This window comes from Canis lupus, chromosome 9, assembly GCF_003254725.2.
Source record: "Canis lupus dingo isolate Sandy chromosome 9, ASM325472v2, whole genome shotgun sequence".
Classification (NCBI taxonomy): Eukaryota; Metazoa; Chordata; class Mammalia; order Carnivora; family Canidae; genus Canis; species Canis lupus.
The window spans coordinates 45,527,252-45,549,801 of NC_064251.1; the positions used below are offsets into that span (position 1 = coordinate 45,527,252).

The window sequence follows — 22,550 nt, forward strand, 5'->3', positions numbered from 1 at the left end:
TTGCAAATCATATAGGAAAAGAGCACTACCTATGTCACAGAGTGGCTATGAGGATCAAAAAAGATACATGTACCAATGTTCCATAAATTATTAGGTAGCATGAAAGTATAACAAATTGTTATTAGTAGCCATAATTTAAGTAGAGGCTGAGGCTATTGTTGTTGCTATCATGAGTGTCTGAAGAAATCAAGACAACTATTTCCTGAATTTCCACAGCAATACTTTACCATAGGAATCTGTTGGCAGGGGTGACAGATCTCCACAATTTTTTTCTTAACATGTGCATAATTCTCTGAGAACTCAAGTGTCGGGGAATTCACAGTAGTGTCCTCCATGTCTTTCCATATTCTGTCAGTGAAAACTACCCGTGCTCTATGTTGTTTGCTCTGGAATCACCTTGTGTTGCAGAGATAGGCTCTTGAAGAAAGCTCTCCAGAGTGTTAAAGAGTTTGTGGTACACTATGGATGCCCTATTTCTTTAAAGATGTGTTGTCTTCTTTAAAGATGTGAGTTTGTTCAAAGGGGAAAATGTGATTTTCATTTCAGGCTTGTCAGCATTTTAAATAATGCAGGGTCTCTGATAGGAGGGAATGGGGATTATGATTAACTTGTGCCTGATATTAAGCATCATTTCATTAAACTAGATTAAATTGTCTCTTGATTTCTTATTATAATGAAATGCCTGCATTAGTCAGGATAGGCTGAGTTATGCTGCAGTAGCAAATTAATCCTAAAGCCTAGTGGTTTTAATACAAGGGTCTATTTCTCACTTACCTGTGAACAGGTAGCTCTGTTCTACATAGCTACTCAGAATCCCAGGCTGGCAGATGCTCTAACATCTCTCCACAGTTGCCATGTCAGGGAAAAAAGAATCTAAAGAACATGCACCCATTCTGCTTTGCTTTGCCCAGAACTGACACTGTTATTTCTACCCATAGCCCCTTGAATAGGACTAGTCATATGGACTATCTAGTAGCGGGCAGGGAAGTGTGAGAAGAACAAGGATATTCAGTTAATGATAAATATCTTTGCCACGACCCTCAAGCCCCCAGTCAGTAAGATGCTCTCAGTCACATTCCAGTATCTTTACCCCTGTCCCCTACCCCAGGACAGTGCAGTGTAGAGAAGCAGTGTGGACTGTGAAGTCAATTTGAGGCCACTGAATCCCAACTCCACCCTATTCTAATTGTGCAAGTTGGAACAAGCTATTTTGTTTCTCTAATCCTCAATTTCCTCATCTATAAAATGAGGATTCCAACGCCTACCTTTTAGGATTGTTGCAATGATAAGAAATTATCTAGGCAAACCCTTTGGCAAAGAGTAATACTCATTGATTATAATCAGAAGAAGAAGGAGCAAATATTTAGGGCAGCAATTCTCAGCTCCAGTGCTGCAACACCGCAAGACATATCGAATGATGTCAAGGAGTGTTGTAACATCTTCAAGATGCTCCCCAAATAAGTTTGTTTTAAATTCCCTTTACTTACTCAAATAAATTGTCTATAGGTCACTAGAAGTAGGATTGGACATCATTCTTGGTGACATATGAGAGAAGTGAAGTTTGTCTTTATTATTCAACCTTTGCCCCTTCTTTGATATCCTCTCCCCTATTCCAGGCCCCAGGCTTTGGATCAGCCCAATAGGAATCCCATCTTAGCCACTCCCTATAAGTTAGTTAGCTCCATTAAAGTTGGGACAGCCATGAGTATTTTGTAAGGGTTGTTTACAGGATCAAATAATGCAGGTAAAGTCCTCAGCACGATATAACTAACTGTCCTCTGGCTTACTTCTTCATGGTCATGCCTGAGCTTTGGAGAAGAGGATAGGAGTGAAAATTACAAGAGCTGTTTCATAAAAATCTCCACGAAATAATGAAAGCCCAAGACAATGCTGGGTTGTAACTTAACTAACAGAGATCAGCATGTATTGGGGTAAGAGGATTCTTCTACTCCTAGACATCCAGGATTTAAATTTAAAATTTTTTTTAAAGATTGTATTTATTTATTTGAGAGAGACAGAGGGAGCACAAGCAGGGGGAGGAGCAGAGGGAGAGGAACAGCAGACTCCATGTTGAGCATAGAGCCTGAAGCAGGGCTTGATCCCACAACTGTGAGATCATGACCTGAGCAGAAACCAAGAGTCATATGCTTAATCAACTGAACCACCCAGGGCACTCCCCGCCAAATTTTTTTAAGTAAGAAAATTACACATTTTATTTTTTTTTTTAAAGATTTTACTTATTTATTCACGAGAGACACAGAAAGAGAGAGAGGCAGAAACACAGGCAGAGGGAGAAGCAGGTTCCATGCAGGGAGCCCGACGTGGGACTCAATCCGGGGTCTCCAGGATCAGGCCTTGGGCTGAAGGTGGCGCTAAACCGCTGAGCCACCAGGGCTGCCCAAAAATTACACATTTTAATTCAGAGTTCTGACTTCTCTTAAAGAATCAGAAAATCTGTGCCCGATGGTAGCAATTAACCCTTTTTTAGACAAAGTTGTGTTCTCCATTTGCCACTGTTCCCACCACTTCCTATTGTTTTACCACTTGCCTATTCCACTGAACTGCTTAACCTCTGTAAGAATTTGACTTTATGACCTCCTGCCAGTAAGTTCAGGAAGTTGGTGATGGTGGCCATAACAGGGGTAAAATTGGCAAAGGAATTTGTAAGCTATTTTCAGTGATTCAAAAAACCTAATGGCAGTGATTTTATTATTAACCTATAAAAGATTGCCCAGGTTAATTAAGTCAAGCACCAGATTTCTTTGCTTTGAAATGGAATTACATCAACTGAGTAATTGTGTTGTAATCATAAAAGAAGTTCAGACTGGCAAGTAGCTATCACTGATGTTTTATTTATTTCTTTATTTTAATTTGAGTAGGCTTCATACCCAGTGTGGAACCCAATGCAGGGCTTGAACTCATAATCCTGAGATCAAGACCTGAGCTGAGATCAAGAGTCAGATGCTTAACTGACTGAGCCATCCAGGCACCCCAATATCACTGATGTTTTGAAAATTGGGAAAGCAGATTATTATTACCTAATAAATTCAGGTGCTTGATAGACCAGTTTTGTTTTGTTTTGTTTTGTTTTGTTTTGTTTTGTTTTCAAAAAATGGGGCCCTAGACGGAGAAAAATAATTATTGTAAAAGGTTCCTCTATTGATAGAGGTGGAGAAGATAGCAACTGATAGAAAGGTGGAGAAGATAGCAACTGGCTTTGTCTGTCACTTCTCCACTGGTATTTGTCAAAAACAGACTATTAATGTTGGAATTTCAAGTAGCTTATGGTAGATAGAGAAGACACTTAGGGAAAGGTTATGGGGGCTTCTTTTAAGTTCTAGAATTTCATGACCTTTTAAGTCAGGTTCTAGGCTGAACTTCTCATTTTAAATAAGAGACACAGTTTGGGGCTGCTTGGGTGGCTCAGTTGACTAAATGTCCAACTCTTGATTCTAGCTCAGCTCATGATCTCAGGCTCATAAGATCCAGCCCCACCTCAGGCTCTTGCTGGGTGTGGATTCTTTTTCTCCCTCTCCTTCTGCCCCTCATCCCCCTCAATAATAATAATAATAATAATAATAATAATAATAATAATAACACACAATTTTTATTTTTATTTTTTTAATATAGATTATTTATTTATTTATTTATTTATTTATTTATTTATTTATTTATGATAGACACACACACACAGACAGAGAGAGAGAGAGAGGCAGAGACACAGGAGGACAAAGAAGCAAGCTCCATGCTGGGAGCCTGATTTGGGACTCGATCCCAGGACTCCAGGATTGCTCCCTGGGCCAAAGGCAGGTGCCAAACCACTGAGCCACCCAGGGATCCCCCAGACACAATTTTTAATAAAGGCTCTGTGTTTTTTTCAAAACCGAAACAAAATGAAATGCAGTGACTGTTTATGATATTGCCATGCTCTGTTAAAACCACTTAATGTCCCTTGTCTGTGCTAATGTACAAGGTCACAGTAGTTTATAAGGGTGAAGAGATTCTCTACTGATGACCTGTAATACTTAAGGATTGCCATATGTCCTAGAACAAAGCTGATTCATAATTCTACTAGGTAGGGCAAAGGTATTACGTTTTCATTTTTCTTGCCAACTCCTTTCAGCATTTAACTAAACTATTTGGGAATCTTTTGAGCATCACATGCATTAACATGAAATTTAACATGAAAATTAATCCTAATCCTTCTTCTAATTCAACCTCCTTATTTTCCAAAGGCCCAAGAGAGCTTAAAGGACTTGTCCAAGGTAACACAAGCAAGACTGGAATTCGGGTCTCCTGATTCCAAGACCAATTTAATAGGTTTTCCCCATTTCCCATTCCACTTTAAACTATCCCAATCATTGCCTGAGATCTAGTTTTTTCCATGTAGTCTCTGGAATTCTCCTTAATTGTCTAAACTTTCAGATTTTCACAATCCTCCTACTTTGTTCTTACACTGTTTTCACAAGGCTTCCAAATTCTACTTTGAGAAATCCTGAATGAGGAGCAAGATCTGAAGGCTTCCCCACAAAAACCTGCTGGGGCCTCCAGGAAGACTGAAAAACCTGTAAGTCCCAGTCTTTAATGGTCTCTCCATTCCATGCAGAAGGTTCCAAGGAAGCAGAGAGAAGCCTAACAAGGAGGATGTGTCTGGGTCCCTCTTACACACAACACTGTTGGGATTTCATACAATCTGCTCATTTCCTCTCTGCTTCCGTGTCAGTGAGAAACTTTTAACCACTTGGCTGATAGCAGATCTCTTGCTTTCTCTCTTGCTGTGGCACATTTAGCTACTGCAATATTAGACCAAAAATTCTGGTTTTTTCCCCCTAAGTTAGAGGGTGAGCACAGCAGATATCAAAGGTGGTTCTGAGCAAGAGGGCTTCTTCTCCTAACCCATCCCACTGTGTGGGACAGCAAAGCAGAGATTCTCAGGGAAAGAGAATGAAGAAATAATGGAAGTAGTGAAGGTTGATGATAAATCAGAAGAGCTGCAATTTATAACAGAGGTATACGAGAAGAGTATAGGCTGATTCATAATTAATGTTGCTGGATCTAGGCAAACAACTGTGCCAAAAGGGCAAAGGCTGCTTTGTGTGCAGAGCCGTTGGCTAGCCCATGTCCCCGGCAGTTTTCATCTCCATCCCCACATAGAGCTTACAAAGTCAGCGACTGTGTCACCAAACCAGGATGAGATGAGAAAAATAAGGACATATGCTGACTTTTTCATAATGCTAAATTTATTCTGTTTAAAGGAATGCCTTATATTCTGAGATTATATCCATCCTTTTTTTAGTCCTAAAACATTTCATTTATGAGACGACAGTGAAAGTAGATGATAATTGATATTATTTATGTACTTCTTTGGCAACTCAAAAATTGATCACTCTATGTTCAGCTCTCCTTTCCATTTTGGTATTGCACTTATTCATGAAACCCAAATGTCTGCCCATTTCCTACCTAGAAAAATACATACTAAATGGTAAACGGTGACCAAGCTTTTTGGAGCAAACCTCCATTAAATAACATATGCTTCAAGGAGAAGACAACAGAATCTTACTTTTCCTTCTTAATAGTTTTCTCCATAAAAATGTTCTGCAAGAATATCAAATTAGTCATCACAGCTACTGTTAAGTGCCTAATGAAACACTTCTTCATAACCTCTGACAATTTGACAGGAGTGAATTTAATAATAACAATAAATACAGATGGGACTACATTAAATCAAGGAAGTCCTGATGCAAAACTCTTGTTGTGTTGGATGGCATCTCAGCTTTCTCATCTGAAATGAACCAAGAAATCAATTATAATGATGATCATGGCAATAAGAAAAAAAATTCAAAACAAAATCCACACTCTCGGAAAGAATGCCTTCGTTCTTTTTACTGACTGCTTACTTCTCCAAGGCTGGGGCCAACAGAGTAAAAGGAAGCCCCACAGAGAAGGCAGTGTTCAGAATGAGGACTGTTGCTTCTGACGTCGTTGTGAAGGAGAAGCCGCATGGCTTCCCCCAGGGTCAGCCCTCTCAGTCATTTACATTATGTAGCTATACAATGCAGGAGCTGGACAGTAGCCCAGAACTTCCTAAGTGGAAAACAGGCTTAAGAGCAAGGGTAGTATTCTCAGTTCTAGGCAACCTTCCAATGGAGCCTCACCTGTCTTCTTCTAAAGTAGAGGCAGATTCTCCTCCACCCTCCATTCTAATCTGAACCTCTTCACCTCCCAGCACCTCCCATCTCAGGAGGAGTTTGCCCAGGATGGGCTTTATGACACACACCACTGTTACCTGTCTGCTCATGGAAAATCATTGGCCCCAGCCCAGAGTACTTACAAAGCGGTTTCTCTTTGAGGATCTTCATTCTTTATGCAGAGCTAAAAGCAAACACAGGGGCAATGAGTTTGCCTGCTTTTCTAAGGCTGTAGATAAACATTTTGAATGTATCAATGTGGCTCAAGGGATAGGAAGCCCAAATGTCTGTTAATCTCCTACCAAGAAAAGTACTCATCAATACAGAGGTAGCTGGAAATATAGAACCTCTGCACTGGTGCAGGTCTTATGTCTTTGGCCATACTAATTATTTCTACTGATCCTACAAAGATGTAATTCTTAAACCAAAATGCTTCCAGGATTCTTAGGTAGTTGAATATTTCTTTTTCCTTTCCTTTTCTTCCTTTCTTCCTTTTTCTTTTCCCAGGAAAAAATTTTGCTTTGGATTGGCACCAGGGGGTGGGTGAATTTCTTCTTGGGAGACGTTGTTCCCCTGAATCACACCCAGTTACCATATGTTTCAAGAACACCTCTTGCTGCATAACTAACAGCCTAGATCATACAGGTCTTTCCTTAGAGGCTTTCTGCCACATTTGCCTCCCTTTGGCACTGGGTGGAGCCAAATGCATGGCATTAACCTATGCATACACATACTCGGCATCAAGCTAACTGACAAGGTTAACCCTTCAACAATTCAAACTTTAGCTCATTACTACCAGGGACTGTGGCTATACTCAGAGGTGAACTGCTGTTCAGTGTCACTTTTTTCATGCAGATCTCTGAATCCACAGTAGATGTTTCTCTGTATGTTTATTTATTGTACCAAAGGTACCATAGCAACAATAAAGGGAAATTTAAAAGAAAGAAATATCAGCCCCAAATCCCCTATTCCTAACACCACAGCTATTTTCATACAGGTTTTGTCCATATGTATTTCCATTCTTTGCTAAAGCTGTATTCATCATATGTGTGCCATTTTATTCCTTTGAGCTACTTCCATTTTGGTCTTTGGAGAGACCAGATTGTCCAACTATGGTTCCCAACTCTATAGTCATTTAGATAGCCAGTTTCCTGACTGGATTTAGATGAATTTATACCTCAATAGCTTAGAATATTTAGATACCTTCATTATTCTTTTTCTTCTAGCAATCAGTCCAAAGCACAATGTCAGAAAGACCACAATACATGCGGCAATAATGGGTTCTTTTGGCACAGTCACAGCTCTATCTGTTGGAAATGCAAACACAAGGAATAGCAACTAACATTTACATGAGTCTAATTTACGTACTTCTATGTCCCAGCCATGATGCCTTGCACTTCACATATATCATCCTCTTAATTAAATCCTTCAAACAAACCCAATAATACCTACCCAAGTTTTACTCTCTTATTGGTAACCAGATTTGGTATTTTTTCCTTCATATTTATTAGGCAAGATAATCCCAACACATAGGATAAACGCTTGTGCTCAAGATCTGTGCTTTCACTTCTAGCTTTGTGTGGCCTCATTTAGAAACTACTCTACTGAGCTATGAAGCCCGGAGAGGTTCATGGCAAACATAGTTAGCCTGAGCACCAGCAGCAGAGCACTTAAAGCTGTGAAGGCAGCCCACAGCCAAGAAAATAATAGAGCAGGAAAAAATAAGAAAAACAAGTTGGTTTGGAAGAGCTCCACCCAAAACAGGATCCTGCCCACTTGAAAGCCAATTTGCCAAACTAGCATCCAGCTTGCCATATGAGTTGTGTATATATATATTTTTTTATATCACGGAGCACTTGTGATTCCTTCGTAACCAAGAGGGATGATATAATTCCCTAATCTCTGCATGTAATTTTACAGCCGGTTAGAATGACAGGGCCAGGGGACTCCTGGGTGGCTCAGTGGTTGAGTGTCTGCCTTTGGTTCAGGTCATGATCCCAGGGTCCTGGGATCAAGTCCTGCATCAGCCTCCCCGCAGGAAGCCTGCTTCTCCCTCTGCCTCTGTCCTCTCTCTCTCATGAATAAATAAACAAAATCTTTGAAAAAAAACACACACACAAAAGAATGACTCGGCTAGGGGTCCCTACCAGCCATGCTTTTGTGGAGAGGTGAATAGCCTCAACTTCAATAAGCTGCCTCTTCTACCCCTTCTATCCTAGGAGTACTTGGGTTATTTGTGGCTTTGGTTTTTAAAGCAAGCGGCCCCTGGGCATACTGTCACTCTGCAGGACAAATTACTGAACACGCCAGTAATCACAGTAATGGGCATTGAACTGCAGTGGCTCTTCCTCCCCACCAGCCACTGTGTTTGTGTCCCAGATCTCCCCGAAGGGGGAGGAAATAAGCCCAGTGGTCACATAGTCCAACACTTCTGGCAGGGGTTCAGTTGGCTTCCTAGGAACTAGCAAGAAAGGCAATGAGTGGGCACAGGGAAGCAAACGACAAAGTGAATAATATTCTAACAAGAAAGAAGAGCCTCAGCTTGCTTGGCTGCTCTGAGCATATTGGCCTCGGACCAGAAAATGTGTGCATGAGCATTTTCTGCATCTGCTGTGCCAGGTATCTTGCCTTTCTCTTTTTTGATTTTTTCAGAAAAATAAAATTCTGTTTCAACTGATCCATATGATCCAATTAGAACAAGAAGGAACTTATTAAATGTACCCAAACAGAGGCTTTCTTTTTCTTTTTTAAGATTTTATTATTTATTTGAGAGAGAGAAAGAGCACAGAGGGAGAAGGAGAAGCAGACTCCCCACTGAGCAGAGAGCCTAACGGGGCTAGATCCCAGGACCCCAAGATCACAACCCAAACCAAAGGCAGAAGCTTAACCCACGGAGCCACCCAGGTACCTCAAATTTTCTAACCAGAAAATTAACTTAGCTTGCCCAAGTTTGCAGATGACATCATCTGATATGTCTCTCAACTTCATAATTGAAGTTTTAACATGAAAGCAAACTTTAACGATTTTTTTAGTATGCCTGTATATTCAGCAACTAAAATTGACAGTTAAGGGTCTTAATAAATGTTTTTTTCAAATTAGAAGAGATGTTATCTAAGAAAACTTGACTACTTTAATCAAACTTTCAGAATCTGTATCAAAAAAACAAGTTATTTTTGAACTTGGATTCAGTTAATAGCAGCAAAGAATGATTGACAGCCTTGACTACTGCCAATTTCTATCTCACACTGTCCTGCTTGTTTCAACACCTGAAAATTTCCAGGGCTGGGGCACTGCCTAAAAAAGCCCTCAAGACTCAACATCCTCTACGGGTCTTCTGTGCTGTGCTTAGACTGCGGCTTTCTTTATCCTGGTACCAAGATGGTTGTTCCTATTTCAGTCATCACAGCTGCATTCTTGAGAGTTTCTTTTCATGCTGCTCACCTCAAGGTCAATTTTTGCCACAATCACCAGTGGTACGTGGAGGTGGGGGAACACTGGTCTGCATTCCGTTTGCTCTCTGACCTCATTTCTTTCTACTGTCTTCCTTGCTTTCTCTGCTCAGGTCCCCTTTCTCTTCTTGTATGAATGAGAAATATGAGGAGGGAAGAACACTTGGAACTTCATTTGTTCCCTGTTATTAATTGCAGGTGTGAAGAATCTGGGTAGATGGAGCATGAAGCCAAGAGAAAGACCTTTCAGGAACCATCTTCCCCCTCCCTCCTTACTGCTTAGCCTGTAGATCACAATTTCAGGGATAAGAATGATTTTAGAGATTCATTTTCTTATCTATTTTATCTTTCTCTTGGTGTTTCTGACTTCTCTTTCTGGTTGTCATTGGCTGTAAACTCAAAAGTCCAGTTCCAACGAACCTTGTTGCCCAGGAGAATTCATGAAAAGTACTCCTCCCTAAACGCTGATCAGAATTGTCCCCCCACTTGTTTCTAAAAAGGACCTTTACTCAAAAAGCAGTGTTTCATATGGAATGGGCATCCCAAATGGAAGATTTGGAATTCTTAGTGGAAATTCCTTAGATAGGGATGACTCACTAAAGAAAATCATAGCTACTAATCACAACTGTCATCATCAATTGCCACAAAAACATTTATGAAAACCTATTCTGACTTTTTGCGAGTTACCATTACTTAAAAAGAGAGTTACCAGAGAGAGAGAGAGAAAGAGAGAGTTACCTTTGACGATGAGGTGAAAGTCCTTGGTCTCCATTTGCAGAGATGAATTTGCAACACAGCTGTAGGTTCCATTGTCAGATTTCTTGACTTTGGTGATTGACAGTTGAAGAGACTCACTTGTCTGGTGGACTTGGTGATTTTTCTCTAAATTCAGGATATCACTATTTCTGTGCCACATCATTTGAGCCTGGGGGTTGGATCTCACATTGCAAACCAACTTCACATCACTGCCTTCCTCAACTGTTTGGAAGTCGTCTCCACTTAGAATAGGAGGAACTGCAAGACTCAAGCATTTAGGTTGAATTAGCAGATAAGCAGTAATTTACTATCAGTGTTCAAGATTTCCCTTCAGTCCATCTCATGGAGTAATTCATTAATTTGACAAAAATTTATTGAAGGGCACCTGGGTGGCTCAGTGGTTGAGGGTCTGTCTTCAGCTCAGATCATGATCCCAGGGTCCTAGGATCAAGCCCCACATTGGTATCCCCTCAGGAAGCCTGCTTCTCCCTCTGCCTATGTCTCTGCCTCTCTCTCTCTGAGTCTCTTATGAATAAACAAATAATTTTTTTAAAATTTGTTGAGCATCTACTCTGTGCCAAGTGTTGGACTAGGAACTGGGGATACAATGGTAAATTATATACATCCAGTTCCAAACCTCGTAGAACTTTTATGTGGTACAGAAGATAAACCATGAAACAAATGTATATAATAATGAATCTGGGGGTGCCTGAGTGGCTCAGTCAGTAAAGTGTCCAACTCTTGGTTTCAGCTCTCGTCATGATCTCAGGGTGGTGGGATCCAACCCTGTTTGGGCTCCACGCTCAGGGAGGAGTCTGCCTGAAGATTCTCTCCCTCTGCCCCTCCTCCCATTTCCACGCATGAGCACTCTCTCTGTCTCTCAAATAAATAAATCTTTCTTTAAAATAATGAATCTGTACCAAGTAGACAATTTATAACACTACCTAAAAGTATAAGCCTTGAGTCTTTGCTCTCTGAAACCCATCTGTACTAATATGTTGGAGAAAAGAGTATAATATGAAGAAAGCAGAAATTGCAGTTATCGGTAATTCCATCCATGCCACTTACTCTGACCTTGGGAAAGTTACTTAACTGCTACGTAACCGCTCAGTTTCCTCATCTAGAAAAGTGGGATATTACCTACCTCACAAGGGGTTGTAAAGATTAAATGACATAATGCCTGCAAAGAATTTACCACAGTGCTAATAACCATTATTGTGGTGGTGGTGGTGGCAGTGGCCACGGTGGTTTTGTGGTGTCCTCACATCCTCTGTTTTTGCATTTCATCTAACCACATTTGCCCTGGCTACATTTACCAGTACCTATTTGCATTTCCTCAGTGATCCTCTAGAAATAATCTCCTCCCAGAAGGTGTTCCAATGGTGGCAACTCTGACATCCATGGAAAGTATGATCTTCTGAGTCTCTCTCATTCCTCTGTTAAAGCAAGTCCTTAGTCCCTCTATGATAAGAGCAGTCATTGAGACATAGATACTTGAACACATTTATCCTCACCAGATAATTCCAGCCCTCACCCCCACACGGCTTTCCAACATCCAAGGGGAGAAATGGCTGAGCTCTTTCTCTTCTCCTTGCCCCTTGCTTTTCTGGTCAAGGTGCTGAAGATTAATAAAGTGCTTGAAAAGTGGGTAGTAGGAAAGAGATAGAGGTGGAGAAGAGGAAAAAGGAAGCTTGTATAATCTGTGCACTGAATAATTAGACCATGAGTAGGCTGTGCTATTAATAACTCTTTCTGAAGAATGACATTTTGTTGCTCTTTGGAATGAGCTTGAAATTCTGTATCCATATCCAACAAGAATGTTACATGGTATTCAGATATGTAGGAAGCTGCTAGAATAGATAACACTATTACCAAATATATCATAGGACCTGTGGACATGCCCTATTAGTTGTTCCTTTTATTTAACTATTTAAAATTAATTTTGAAGTCTATCAACTATACATGAGTATTCTTTTTTTGCAAAAATTAGTACGTTTCAGATAAAGTTAAGGTCGTCTTTGATTCCATCTTGTTCACTTTCTAGCTCCCCAAAGATATCCACTGCTATGAGTTTGATGTAAATCCTTGCAGATCTTTTTTTTCTCAGATCTTTTTTTAAAAACCATTTTTATACATATAATGTACCAATAGGAAATACATCATATTGTTTTAGAAGACTTACATAAAAGACTTTATTCTCTCAATAGCTTGTATCTTTTTGAGATATATCCACATTGAACCATAGAGACCTAGCTCATTGTTTTAGAGCGCTACAGTGTAATATAGGACACTTTAATCATTTTACTTCATGGGCATTCTTTTTTTTTTTCTTCAGGGTGAGGGAGTGGAAGGGTAGAAAGAGAAGGAGAGAGAGAATCTTAAGTAGGCTCCACACCCAGCACAGAGCCCCACACAGGGCTCCCCATGGGGCTCAACACAGAGTTCTTAGCAGAGCTCATTGGGAGGCTCAATCTCACAATCCTGAGATCATAACCTGAGCCAAAATCAAGAGTCAGTCACTTAACCAACTGAGCGACCCAGGAACCCCTAGCCAAACCAATTTTAAAAAGGTAAATAACCCCCCCCCCAAAAAAAGGTAAATAACCCAATAGAAAAAATGGGCAAAGGACATGAGCAGGCATTTCACAGAAAAGAAACATAACAGCCAATACACTTATGAAAGGGTGGACACCCTCATTCTTAATTTGGAAAATGAAAATAAAATTTCAAATCAGGCTGGCAAGTTCTTAGAGTTTGAGGGTACTCAGTGCTCACGAGGGTATGGGGAAATAGGCACCCTCATGCATTGTTGCAGGAGCATAAATAGGGCAATTAGGCAACACCAAACAAATGTTAAAATACACACACTCTTTAGTCCCAAATTTCAAGTACCACTTAATATAGGGCAGACAGCACAGACTGACTAGCAGTTTCTCCCCCCTCACTCACAAATGACATTCAGCACCACGGAAACGGACACCGACTGATTTCTCTGCAGTTTGCAGGTAAAGGTGACTCCGTTGTCATCTTCACTGATGGAGGAGACACACACAGAGCTGGAATTGATTTTGTTTCCAGATTTCAAATCCACTGTCCCCTCTTCTCGGTACCAGAGAAGTTCTTCCTCTCTGGTGTGGTTTTGAACAGCACATTTCAGAGATTCTTGGGAGCCGAGCCAAGTGTCCAAGATATAGTTCTCAGTTCTATCATTCACAGTTAGAACAGAACCTGGGAGGGCAGGAAGAAACCATTAACACAAAATGAATGATCTAAGTGGCATAAACAGGGGATTGGTTAAATAAATCACATTACACCAGTACAATGAACTACTCTACAATAATTAAAAAGTCATAGTGATCTATACAATTTTACAAGGGAAAAGCTTCAGAATGTATTATTAACTTTAAAAAAAAGGAAAATGTTAAAATGATGATTACCAGATTTTGCTGCACGTTGGAATCACTTGGGGAATCTTTAAAAGCATACTGATGCTTGATTTCCACCCTCAGACATTATGATTTATTGATATGAGTGCAATCTGGGCATTGCATTTGCAAAAAGCCTTCAGGCAATTCTAATGTGCAGTGAAGTTTCAGAACTACTATGCACAGAACTATCCCATTGACACACACATACACACACATGCATGCACACATGCATGCATTTATGAGAAAAAATCTTGGGGAAAATCTCACTGTGTATACTGAGTAGGATTGATAAAAATAGAGAAAAAAGTAAAAAAAAAAAAAAAAAAAACCTTTCCAGACTTAAATTGTTTATGTGAAAGTAGCAAAGGGAGTTGAAAGTAACAAAGGGAGGGGGCAGGAGAGGAAAATACAAATGAAAAAGGACTATAGTAAAATTGAAACATACTTAAGATACAACTTTAGGAGAATAGGCATAATGTAAAGTACATCTATAATAATAACTATAAATATATAAAATTGAACATACAATTGAATATGGGCAGAAGCCAATTTGAAAAGCTTTCTGATTAAGTGTGGCAGGATTGTGGAAATTTTGGTTCTGCATTTCTTATGTCTTATTTGGGCAGTGCAGTAAAATAATTGATGTTTAAATAGCTATGGTTTGAGGGTAGTCGAGGTGTGGTGGAAGGATAATCAGGATACATAGCAGTTGGTTTTCATCTCTGATTTCCAGAAATCCATTCACTGTAACACACCTGAATTTCAGTTCTTACTTTCTTGGTTCAGGACCAAGTAACCACAGCTAAAAATGGCGTTAGCTGCCACAGACTTGTTTTCTACAGAACATTTGTTAATACAGTCTGTAAACACATGAACTTTTCCTTTAAAATGCACAAAGTACTGGTGAAAACTATGTGATTGCTGCCTAGTATTTTTCAAAAATCTGGAAGAATATATATCAAAATGTTGTTGAGTAATTATCTCTGGATGATGGGATTTGGTTTTCTTCATTCTTTTTTTTTTTATTAAAGATTTTAATTTTTTTTTAGAGAAGGATCAAGAGAGAGAGAGAGAGAGAGAGGACATGACATGTGCACATGCGTGCAGGGTAGAGAGGGGCAGAGAAAGAGGGAGAGAGAGAGAATCCCAAGCAGACTCCCTGCTGAGCTGGAGCCTGACACAGGCCCATCCCATGAAATTAAGAGTCAGACACTCAACCAACTGAGCCACCCAGGCACACCTTCTTTATTCTTTTATATATTCCCCCCCCCCTTTTTTTTTCACAATGACTACGTATTACTTTTAAAATTGGGGTTTGGAGGGATCTACTTCCAGGGTGGGGTGGAGAACAAATGCAGGGAAGATTTTCCTGTAGCAGTATGCTCAAATAGACATTAAAACTTATTTTGGGGATCCCTGGGTGGCGCAGTGGTTTAGCGCCTGCCTTTGGCCCAGGGCGCAATCCTGGAGACCCAGGATCGAATCCCACGTCGGGCTCCCGGTGCATGGAGCCTGCTTCTCCCTCTGCCTGTGTCTCTGCCTCTCTCTCTCACTGTGTGCCTATCATAAATAAATAATAAAAAAAAATTAAAAAAAAAACTTATTTTGGATGTCATTAGTAATGAAATGCATTGGGATCCCTGGGTGGCTCTGCAGTTTAGCGCCTGCCTTTGGCCCAGGGAGCGATCCTGGAGTCCTGGGATCGAGTCCCATGTTGGGCTCCCGGCATGGAGCCTGTGTCTCTACCTCTCTCTCTCTCTCTCTCTGTCTATCATGGATAAATAAATAAATAAATCTTAAAAAAAAGTAATGAAATGCATTAAAAAGTAAAAAAATTGTTTTAAAAAGTAGAAAAATTTTGGCTGCGGCTATGGAGATAACAGAATATTTACTCTACCTTGCCATCTCAGAGCCATAAACAATTTTTCCATTTAACATTTTATCATGTTGTCTGACTCCCGTTCTCTGAGCCATACCAACTGTGTATCTGGTGATTTGGATTTTGGATTTTCCCAGAGCCAACTGATCATGTTTTAATCGGGAATTTTTCTTTATTTACAAAGAGACCAAAGGAATATTATTAACTTACTTGTCACCTCATGTGGAAGAAACAAAATCGCTAAGAGAAGAAATTTGCACATTTTCATTAGTTCCCTGATGTTCCACGCCATCTTTAACAAATTTACTTCTGATCTGCTGGGGAAAAAAGGGTGTAGTTTGTTCTGAACTTTGGTCTACACTGAGTTTATGAACCTTCCTCTTGTCTATCTTGCATTTAAAATAAAATCCCAGATGAGTCATCCCAGCTGTAACAGTACTTTTTCTAGTTTTTAATTAAACAATCTTGCTCTGATTACTGAGTTCAAAGTACCTTCAGTATTAAAGATTTTTTTAAGGCAAGAAAATGAAAACCACAAAGATATAGGCTATAAGATATAGGGCAGCCCTGGAGAAGCCCTGGGGAGGGTAGAACCAGTCTTCCCTGGAGAAATGGATAGAATGTCATTTTAACAGAAAGAGAAAATAAACTTGCTTCGTTCACAGACAGTCTCTACTGAACTGTAGTAATTCTGGTTTTGAAAGCCCCTCTTAGGGATCCCTTGGTGGCTCAGTGGTTTAGTGCCTGCCTTCGGTTCAGGGTGTGATCCTGGAGTCCCGGGATCAAATCCTGTATCGGATTCCTTGCATGGAGCCTGCTTCTCCCTCTGCCTGTGTCTCTGCTTCTCTCCCTCTCTCTGTGTCTCTCATGAATAAATAAATAAAAATCTTAAAAAGAAAAAAAAAAAGAAAGCCTCTCTTGGGTCGTTTTGTAAAAGTTGCTCACTGCTAAAGAGAGTTTTTGAGACCCCCTCCAAATCCCATAGACTCAAATGGTTCATAACTTAGAAAAGACTCAGTTGCAGTATGGTCTCTAGTCTTAAACCAAGTTAATCTCTCTGCTTTCTCCCCTCCCACCACCATCGTCCCCCTCTTATATGCGTTCCCTTTAACCCAGTGTAAACTAAAAATAATAGATAATAAAGTCCTCCTTTTTATCCTGCTATGCTTTTGCTTCTGTCATCTGCCTCCCTAGATACTTTCCACTTCATCTGGGAAAAACATGCATTCGTTGACCTCCTTTCAAGAGTACCGCTATGAATATGGTAGAAACACAAGTTGAATGATTCCTATGCAACAGGCACTGTGCTAAACCCTTTACATACATTCTTTCAATCCCCATGAAGTCCCTAGCAACCCTCTTGAGGTCATTTCTAAATGTTTGGAGAGGGGATCCCTGGGTGGCGCAGCGGTTTGGCGCCTGCCTTTGGCCCAGGGCGCGATCCTGGAGACCCGGGATTGAATCCCACATCGGGCTCCCGGTGCATGGAGCCTGCTTCTCCCTCTGCCTGTGTCTCTGCCTCTCTCTCTCTCTCTGTGACTATCATAAATAAATAAAAATTAAAAAAAAAATAAATAAATGTTTGGAGAGATTACATAATTTGCCCAAGATCCCAAAGGCAGTAAATGTCAGGGCTAGGATTCAAACCCCATACTCCCAAGGCCAGGCTCTTAACCATCCCATTGCATCCACTGATATTATTCTCCATTAAGAAGCTGCTGTTAGGGGCACCTGGGTGGCTCAGCAGTTGAGCGTCTGCCTTCAGCTCAGGTCATGATCCCAAGGCCCTGAGATCGAGTCCTGTTCATAGGGATCCTGTTTCTCCCTCTGCTAAGTCTCTGCCTCTCTGTGTGTGTCTCTCATGAATTAAAGAAGAAGCAGCAGTGCCGTTAATCCCTTCTGAGCCCTGGCCTCTCCACAGGGGGACATGGAGTTTTGTGCCTTTAATATAAATATTAACATTCAAGAGCTGAAACTTCCCTAGGACTTCTGTAGACAGGCTCTGCTCCTCCTCAAGCCTGTCCTGACAGGAGCAAGCTTCACTCCCGCCAGACTCACCCTTTCTGACTGGTAACCTTACATCAATATTTCCACAAAATGTAGTTAGTACCAACATCAATTCTTTTTGTAATTTTAAAACTTTGCCAAAAAGATTTCTATCAAGGCACTCCAATGGTGATGACCTCAGAATTTGGTCATTTGTAGAGTTTTCTGAAGCACTGACCACCGAAGGTGCCTAATAAGAACTGAGTAAGTGTATGGGCTCCTTGGCAGACCCTGCCCTACCCTAGTAATTAAGGAGGAGGATTAACATCTCCCCTCCCCTTCCACCACACCAGCCAGCATCTTTTAAAAATGAATTTCCCTTACTTGGCTTGTTCTAAATTTTCACAACTCTCTACTCTTCATACAAGACAAAGTTTTACTGCTTACCTGCCGAGCTCTGAAAAGCTGACTTCCTTGGCCAATCGTTCCTTCATCTGGAACCCCAAATCCTTTCCCTGTTACCATCTTTATAATACTTGCGTTTAAACACTTTATGACAGTAGGGTCAAGCAAACAAAATAAATTGGGTTCAAAGTCTCTTTCTTTTTATGGATTCTTAGAGAAGACACTAACTAGGAAAGACATCTTCAACTCTAAGTTTTCATGTGTACCCAAATTACCAGGTGGGACCAGATATTACTAAGGATGTAATTATTCCAGGAAAACCTGACCTTGTGCAAAACTGTGTGGCACATTTCACAGAACATTGCCATGTTCAAGTTAGATAATGCACCGGGCTTTATTTTGGCTGCTGTGAAAATCAACCCTCTCCTCAGGCTCGCCCTGTTACCATTCTCAGGATGTCAGATTATCAAAGTTATCTAACTTGAACATGGCAGCCAAAATACTGGAAGATTCCACAACTTAAATAATGCTGGAGACATATTACTTGCCACTGGTAACCTATGCCTGGTGCATAAGCTGTACTGAGCCAAGCACGACAACGAAAAGTTTTATCCCTTTAACTCATGTCTTGTGAGGGAATCCTTGTGTTACACTTTCACAAATTAGCAATTGAAGATAACTTTTTTATTGGTTAAAAAATATGTATGTTTATGGTATTGTTACACTGTGTTACGTGGCTAGTACCGTTCCCATTTATACAAGAATAGAATAAAAGAACATTTACAGTTATCTGCACATTTTAACATGTTGGTGACACATACCAGAGATCTGCCTCTTGGTGGTCGTGTGACTTCACCAAGGTATTTAACCTGTATGAGATTCAAGTTCTTTGTCAAGACAGTGGGAAAAATAATAACGTGCTCCCTACAAAGTCATTGTGAGGAGTAGATAAAGTATGTGAAGCAGCCACACAGTAAGCTCTTAATTAGCAGTAGCTATTATTATTAATAATACAGGCTGGGCAGGCATAATAAATAAAAACAGCCTCAGCATATAATATCGTTCCAGTAAGAATCGTAGCTAAGGGCATTTCTGTGGTTGAGTTGCAAGCACCATCTAAGAAGGTTCGAGTTTGCTTCTCTGTGAATCCAAGAGCAGTGTGTTTTACTATCATCATTTGTAAATGAATTTAGTAATGAACTGATGTCTTGGTTCTGGGTCCCTTGAGAGCTAACTCTGAGGCAAAAGCTTTTGCTGCAAGTAGTTTAATTCAAGGTGATCTCAGAGAGCACAGTAAGGAAATGAGGTAGGGAAGGAAGGATAACGAATAAAGGGTATGTTAATAAACAAGCTAGGGCTGTGGGTGACTGTCCTATGGACCCTTTGACAGGCTCTGCGGAGCACACCTCAGAATCAACTCATGAGGAGAAGGAAGCTTAGATATTTATCCATTAACTTCTTTCCATCATAAGTTAAGGAACATTCTTGAGGTATTGACTCCCCAGCATCTCCAGCCCATCCTATGAGGGTGGAGTGCACTCTTTTAATCCAGCCATGAACATTCCTGACTCTCAGGAAGTCGCCGGTTTGCTATATGGGAACTGTTTGCAGGTGACCTCTAGGCAGGCCAAAGGCATGTGAGCAGGGCACCAATATCAACTTCTATTTCTAAAGGATATTAAGAAATAACGATTAATTATTCTTAGGTGTGATAATAGAATTGCAGTTATGTACGAGAATGTCCTAATTCTTAGGAGATACCTGCTGAAATATTTATGGGTTAAGTGCCACAAGGATTGCAATTAACTTTCAAATGATTCAGCAAAAATACACATAGAGGCAGCTCTGGTGGCTCAGCAGTGTATGCCACCTTCAGCTCAGGGCGTGATCCTGGAGACCCAGGATTGAGTCACCCGTCGGGCTCCCTGTGCGGAGCCTGCTTCTCCCTCTGCCTGTGCTGTGCCTGTGCCTCTGCCACTCTCTGTGTGTGTCTCTCATGAATAAATAAATAAAAATCTTTTAAAAAATAAAATAAGAATAAACATACAAACACACACAAAACAAATAGCAAAAATTCACACCTACTGAATCTAGAATTTAGATAGGGTAAATAGATACTCAGTTTCAACCTTTCTACATACTTGACATTTTCATAACTAAAATGTTAAGGGAAATTATTTAGCGATATTTATTGAGTATCTCCTATGTGCTGAATACTCTACACACCGGGAGTGCCATCCAAGCCAACATGGTGTCTTTATCATGAATAAATAAAAGACTTTGCTTCTCAAGTCACTCTCCTGACATCTGTGGAAAATTGCTTTACTAACTATATAAATCTATGATGTCTACAAGATGAATGATGCTTCCTGAATTCCACAACAGTAAGTGGGTACCCTGAGAGATATAAAGATGCACAAAGCAAAGCTTCTCTCTTAAAGGGTCTTCTCATCTTAAAGGGAAAGTTAATAATGGTTAGGAGCCAGACAGCATGCACTCAGTGCTGGAGAGGCATTTCACATTTTTAAAAAATGATATCATGGCGCCCCTTCTGGAGAGTCAAAGAAGTGATGAGATTTGTCTAAGGTCAAAAAAGCCATTTCTGGAACATTCTTCTTTCCTAAAACTGACAGAAAAGGAAAACAATTTTGCCACAAATAGTTAAGCCTCGTAGTTAACCATTAAGCCCAAGTAGTTTGGCTGGTTGGAGTATTAACAGTGTCTATACTTCACATCTTCCACAAGTAGATCAGGCCCAGAGGGAGAGGAGAGAGGCAGACTCGAATCTGGAAATTCTTTGGAGTAGAAACCAATCTGGTCCACATTAGTCCCATGCATTTCTGGACAGAGGAGGGGGGTCTGAGAACTGGCATCCACAGCCTGCTGATTTAGGTGAGCAGAACAAACACCTGGAGAGGGGCACCTGGGTGGCTCAGGTGGTTAAGCGGCTGCTTTCAGCTCAGGTCATGATCCCAGGGTCCTGGGGTTAAGCCCTGTGTTGGGCTCCCTGTTCCCCGGGGTGTCTGCTTTTTCCCCTGCCCCTGCTCATGCTCTCTCTCTCCCTTGCTTTTTCTCTGTCAAATAAATAAACAAAATCTCTTTAAAAGAAAGAAACAAACAAACACCTGGGGAGTCTCCAGGCACCTTTCCTTCATCAGTTCTGATGAGACTCAGATGTTCATCTTTAACAACCTACCAGGTGACTGACACAGTGTTCAGGTTTCTCATTTTGAGAACCACAAACTATGGGACTAAATGTTGATGAGAGTGATGGAGGTGGGAGCCCCTCAACTAAGGGGGACGTGCCTAGAGCAGTGCCTACTGAATGACAGGACTCAAGAAATATTAGCAAAAGAATAAGAGGGAGGGAAGGAGTAAGGAAAGGAGGGAAGGAATGGAGGGAAGAGAAAGAAAGGAAGGGGGAAAGAGATGGGGAGAATACCCACTTGGAGATAAATTAGGGATGCAGGTTGGGTGCTCCCCTGGAAGAGACTGTGTACACAGGGCTGTCTGTAGAAGATGGACTCTGCAGGTGCATGGGCCTCACAGTACCTCCCGTGGTATGGGAATGAAGAATGGGAGAGGAAAATAAGCAACCAGCATGTCAGAAAGGTCTGAGAGGCACAATTTTTAAGCCATTTTTAACCAGTGCCATTCTCAAAGGTCTTCGAGCCACAGCCTTCACATCTGCTGTGACGGAGGCAGCAGATGGCTGGAGGGTTGCAAGCCTGGAGGATCATCTAGCTGGGTCACGGGGAATTCATTGAGGGCTTTAAAGTGACAGAAAAGCTAGAAATCTGGCAGTCACAGCCTAGCAACAATAGAGTGGTTCTTTGAGCAATGCAGGAAAACTTGGGTGACTTTACTATCCAGAATCTGACACAGAGCCCACTAAACCACTTAAACTCAGGGGCACCTGGCTGACTTGCTCAGAAGAATACATGACTCTTGATTTTGAGGTCATATGTTCAAGCCTCACGTTGGGTGTAGAGATTACCAAAACATAAATAATCTTTTTAAAATGTTTTAAAAATAAATACACTGCTTATACTCACTCAGTCATGGGACTTCAGAATTTCTAGCTTAACCAGTGATTAATAATCCTCTAACTTCCCAATCTCCATTGGATTTCTTCATCATCAAAAATCTTAGACCTTAAATCAAGACCTGAAAGGCCACCTGTCTAGGGCTGGCAGATTTAGCAAATGAAAATACAGGACACCCTGTTAATTTTTTTAAAATATGTTTTTAAATTTATTCATTCATGATAGACACAGAGAGAGAGAGAGAGAGAGAGAGAGAGGCAGAGACACGGACAGAGGGAGAAGCAGGCTCCATGCGGGGATCCCGATGCGGGACCTGATCCCGGGTCTCCAGGATCAGACCCTGGGCCAAAGGCAGGCGCCAAACAGCTGAGCCACCCAGGAATCCACCTCCATCCCTGTTAAATTTTAATTCC

General features: G+C 40.9%; 1 protein-coding gene across 2 annotated transcripts; it reads right to left on the reverse strand.

Annotated features, from left to right (window-relative positions):
* Positions 1 to 5,664: 5,664 nt before the first annotated feature.
* On the reverse strand, positions 5,665 to 18,202 carry TMIGD1 (transmembrane and immunoglobulin domain containing 1). 2 transcript variants are annotated; one of them, XM_025476230.3, is made up of 7 exons: positions 18,134 to 18,202; positions 15,911 to 16,014; positions 13,343 to 13,621; positions 10,376 to 10,651; positions 7,392 to 7,495; positions 6,332 to 6,372; positions 5,665 to 5,782 (listed from the first exon to the last, which is right to left on the reverse strand). In XM_025476230.3, exons 1-7 carry the CDS (start codon positions 18,178 to 18,180, stop codon positions 5,779 to 5,781), a joined length of 855 nt encoding a protein of 284 aa, XP_025332015.3. In that variant the 5' UTR covers positions 18,181 to 18,202; the 3' UTR covers positions 5,665 to 5,778. The 2 variants fall into 2 exon arrangements, with proteins under 2 accessions (XP_025332015.3, XP_025332014.3); XM_025476229.3 differs by having other exon boundaries at positions 15,911 to 16,017.
* Positions 18,203 to 22,550: the final 4,348 nt, after the last annotated feature.